The 5014-nt window shown below is 40.0% G+C and overlaps 1 protein-coding gene across 1 annotated transcript; it reads left to right on the top strand.

The window, feature by feature from the left end:
* The first annotated feature begins 740 nt into the window (after positions 1–740).
* LOC131249098 (probable receptor-like protein kinase At5g24010) lies at positions 741–3347 on the top strand. Its single transcript, XM_058249662.1, has one exon. The coding sequence runs from the start codon at positions 827–829 to the stop codon at positions 3173–3175; it is 2349 nt and encodes a 782-aa protein (XP_058105645.1). The 5' UTR covers positions 741–826; the 3' UTR covers positions 3176–3347.
* Positions 3348–5014: the final 1667 nt, after the last annotated feature.

Here is a 5014-nt window from a genome sequence, read left to right as displayed (position 1 = left end):
ATAGATGGAAAGCATGGATGTAAGTTACATACATCGCAAGTGGTCCCCACAGTCAGGGCCCGACTGACCTCGGTAGATCCCAACATCCACCTACTGAAGCCGCGTCCAAGTGGAATCGGATTGGCTACTTCCCCCTGACATCGGCCCGGTGGCTGATGGTCGGTGCTCTGTGGGCCCCACCATGATGCATGTGTTCCACCCATTCCGTTCATATCATTTTAGGGCTTGATACCAAAAATGAGAGGTATATAAATCTCAGGTGGATCACACCACAGAAAAACAATAGTGATTGGATATCCACCATTAAAATCCTCCTAAGGCCGATTGTACTGTTTATTTGACATCCAATCTGTTGATTTGGTCATACAGGTCCAGATGAAAGGGGAAAAAATAAAGATTAGCTTGATCTAAAACTTCTATGGCCCTCAAAAGGTTTTCACCGGTCGATGCTAATTCAACACTATTTCCTGTAATGTGGTCAACTTAAGATTAGGATATACTTCATTTTTTGTCTCATACAACAAAATTATCTGGAAAAATATATGGACGGCATGGATGAAACAAATACATCACGTTGGGGCCCACAGAGCACCGACCATCGGCCATTGGCCGGTGTGAGGGGGAGTAGCAAATCCATTTCCCGTCCTAGTGAAGCCCATCACTATCTAGGCAGGCCATGCTTTCGGCCCATAGAAATCTGCCTGTCATGCGTTAATATCATATCATGATCAACGAAGACATTGCTTTATAACTAGACATAAACCATGATTGAAGTAGCCCATCTATACAAAATCAAAGTATCTGGAGTGAAAACTCACCAATATCAATGGAGGAGGTGCAAAACCATGCAAACCATACTCTGCTTCCATCTCTCTTCTTCTTCTTCCTTCTTCAGCATCTATCATCAGCATCCACTCCTGATAATTATTTTATCGACTGTGGATCTGAAATAAATAGAACCTTTGGATCCCGGAATTTCGTAGGAGATGCCCAACCACCCTCCATCATGTACACTGTCTTAGAAAGTGGCGAATACCAAGCCATCGAACCACACCAGCCCTCTTACAAGTTCATCTTCTCTTCTTCGACTTCCACCGTTGCTCTCGTGGATGAAAACCCATCTCCGCATTCACCATTTATCTACCATGCAGCTAGAATTTTCAGAAGACCATCTTCTTACAAGTTCGAGATCAAAGCCCAAGGTCTCCATGTGGTACGCCTCCATTTCTTCCCTTTCACAACTCAGGAATATGATTTCACCTCTGCTGTCTTCAATGTTTCAGTTCTTGGGTTCTCTTTATTAAGCCATTTCAGCGTCCAAAACAATAACAATGGTGCTGTGATAAAGGAGTATTTTCTTAGTGTAAATAGTACGGAACTTATAATCTCCTTTTCGCCTTCTGATGAAATATCACATCTTGCATTTGTTAATGCCATTGAAGTATTTTCTGCACCTGACAACCTCATCACTGACACCGCCAATTTCATCGAATCCACTGGAATCAAGAATTATAACAGCCTATTAGGACAGGTCTTAGAGACTGTATATAGGATCAATGTCGGAGGTCCTGAAGTCGCATCTTCCGACGACACTCTATGGAGAAGTTGGATTCCTGATGAGAAGTTCTTGAAATTAAAGTCTTCTGTGAAGCAGGCCATCACTCGGAGAGTCCCAAATTATCAGGAAGAAGAGAGCCCTCACAGTGCTCCGCTGGCTGTTTATGATTCGGCGCAAGAGATGAATATTAATGGGAGTTCTGTTGAATTGCCAAATTTCAACCTGACATGGGCCTTCCCAGTGGATTCTGGCTTTAAATACCTTGTTCGGTTGCATTTTTGTGACATCGTAAGCTTCAGACTCAATGAGCTATACTTCAATGTCTATATCAATGACCACTTTGCTTGGAAAGATCTCAATCTCTCTGATCTAACAAATCAAGTGCTGGCTGCCCCTTACTATACAGATTTTATTGCAGACTCGAACTCAGGGCTAATGCAAATAAGCGTTGGTCCTTCAGAGAAGAGCAATCCTTCGAAGCGCAATGCAATATTAAATGGGGTGGAAATCATGAAGATGAAGGGTGTAATTGGTTCTTCGTCCACAGGAAAGTTGAAGAAACGCATCACTCTTGTGACTGGCATAACGATAGGAGGCTTTTCTTTCGTTTGCGTGTTGATAGTAGCATTCCTACTGGTATTTAAACAGAGGAGGAAGGCCAAAGCTAAAGATGCATCTCCAGGCCAATTTGCAAATGCCAGCCGAAAGATATCGCTCGTTGAAATACAATTGGCGACTAGCAATTTCGATGAGAATTCGGTCATTGGACGGGGCGGATTCGGCATTGTCTACAAGGGGGTGCTCACGAACGGGATGAAAGTAGCCGTGAAACGAAGCACGCCTGGGTCTAGACAGGGTCATTCAGAATTCCTGACTGAGATCAAGATCTTCGCCAAGATACGCCACCGCCATCTCCTCTCCCTTATTGGGTATTGTGAAGAACAATCAGAGATGATATTGGTCTATGAATTCATGGAAAACGGTACACTACAAGATCATCTGTATGGTTTGGAATGTTTGCCTCAGTTGTCTTGGAGACAGAGGCTTATGATATGCATTGGTTCAGCAAGAGGTCTGCACTACCTCCACAGCGGTCCTGCGGAGGGAATCATTCACCGTGACATTAAATCAGCGAACATTTTGCTGGACAAGAACTACTTAGCAAAGGTTGCTGACTTTGGAATTTCAAGATCAATCCATGATCTTGATCAGTCCCATGTGACAACCAACGTCAAAGGTAGTTTTGGGTACTTCGATCCGGAGTATTTTCGATGGCGGCATCTGACAAAAAAGTCAGATGTGTTTTCATTTGGGGTAGTGCTCCTTGAAGTCCTCTGTGCAAGGCCAGCAGTCGATCTTTCACTTCCATTCGAACAGGTGAATTTAGCGAATTGGGCTATGCAGTGGCAAAAGGAGGGATTGCTGGAGCAAGTTGTTGATTCCCGCCTGATTGAGGAGATCAATGAAGATTCACTGAGGAAATTCGGAGAGACAGTGGAGAGATGCCTAGCTGAATGTGGTGATGATAGGCCTACAATGGGAGATGTGTTGTGGAACTTGGAATGTGTACTGCGACTCCAAGATATGACTGCGGATGCAGAGCCTATTAGATTGTAATATATTTTGAGATCTAATATTAAGATCAATCAATTAATATTAGAATGTAATAGATATTGATTGATCTTAATTAGATCTAAAAAATTGTAATTCTCATTATGATCTGTAATTAGCTATTATAGAGCTGGGTCTCTACTCATGGCTCAATGGTAGACTCACAAGAGTTTCAACACGGGTCATGGTTTCGAATATCCATTAATTGTGGTGTGTATGGGGGTGTGAGTGTGTGTAGAAAAAGTATTATAGAGGTCAAAACCTAAATTATGAGCTTTCTAATTATAGTCTTATGTATTATATATAAAAGAATTTTTTTCCTGCTCAGTTCCACGGTTCTACCGGTTCAATGTGCACCCCTAGTATGAAACACCATCCGGAGCTTAAATTTTTTTGTCAGAATCTGACCGTACCTTAATGCAGGATGGATAGCCTAAATTATAATGATGCGAATGAATTAATAAATGAATTTTTAGAGTAAATTAAAATATAAAATACTTTTAATCTATCACAAATATAAAGAAATCAAGTAGTTGCACTATGCTCAGATTCAAGGTCACATCACAATCTCGTAGATGTATCTTAAGATTATTGATAGAAAATAGCTCAATGGAAGTTAGAACTTTCATCTAGCATAGGATTCGATCTAAATCAGAGGATCTATTTGAGCTTTGTTAGGGTTTGAAAGAATCAGGGTTTGGAGACTTAAGGTTTATAGAATTTGGGAGATTAGGGTTTGAAATTCCAGGTTTACAGAATTTGGAAGATTAGAGTTTAAAATTCTAAGTAATTAGGGTTTGAAAATGGAAAATGAAGAAGCAAGAAGGTGGAGTAAGGATGTTCATATGATGTGTCTGTATGGTTGTCTGGACAAGTTGTTGGTACGGTTGCATAGGGTGACAACTTGAAAGTCGTCCGGATAGTTAGGGTGATGGTTTGGATTAGGTTTGGAAGGACTGGGGTGATGCTAATGATGGTCTTTGGTTGGTAACAAAAGAAAAGGAGAGAAAAAAATATGAGAATAGAAGAAAGTAAAAATAAGATCATTTAGAAAGAGATTTAAAGAGAGAGAGAGAGAGAGAGAGAGAGAGAGAGAGAGAGAGAGAGAGAAGATAATTAGAATCACTCAATGATTTCACACCAAACTCTAATCATAGAAGGAATTTTGCTCCAAAAATAAAGCAAGAAGAAAATTTCATTCAATAGCCAATAATGCCCTAGGCTTCACACATACAAGCCTATATGTTGTATTTGAGGTTTTATATATATATATATATACAAAAAATACCCATAATACTATAAAATGTCCAAAATAACCTAGTATCAAGTAAATCATAAAACAAATCAAAATAATCAAACCAACTAAACAAAATAACCAAAATTAGCGTCCAATATGAGTCCATGATCAAGACAACCCAACAATCAAAATGGTTCAACGATCAAGATGACCCATCATGCAAAATTCAACAGTCCAATAAATATATCAAATTGCTCCAACAGTCCAATACTCTCAACTAGGTAACGCACATGCATCTTCCCAGTGTGAGATATTTAAAGATGCATATTGATCATGCATGTGGGGTCTTCAATGTAGTTAGGAACTTGAATTGGACCCATTGGACTCCATGTAATGATCACATTGGCATAAAGAAACTGGGGCAGCTCTGTAACATCCCGAACTTTTCAATACCCAAGTATTGAAAGTTCTTGAGTGTTACTATGAAATTTAACTTATTATGTACATGTGTACGAAACTAATCTAGCTATCCTAACCTTACATCTATTCTCTAACACGAATCTGACCGTTGGGAATAATCTTCATTCATAGATCAAGTCATCTAACCG

The sequence above is a fragment of the Magnolia sinica genome, chromosome 6 (genome assembly GCF_029962835.1).
Source record: "Magnolia sinica isolate HGM2019 chromosome 6, MsV1, whole genome shotgun sequence".
NCBI classification, from domain to species: domain Eukaryota; kingdom Viridiplantae; phylum Streptophyta; class Magnoliopsida; order Magnoliales; family Magnoliaceae; genus Magnolia; species Magnolia sinica.
This window is presented reverse-complemented; position numbering and strand designations above follow the sequence as displayed.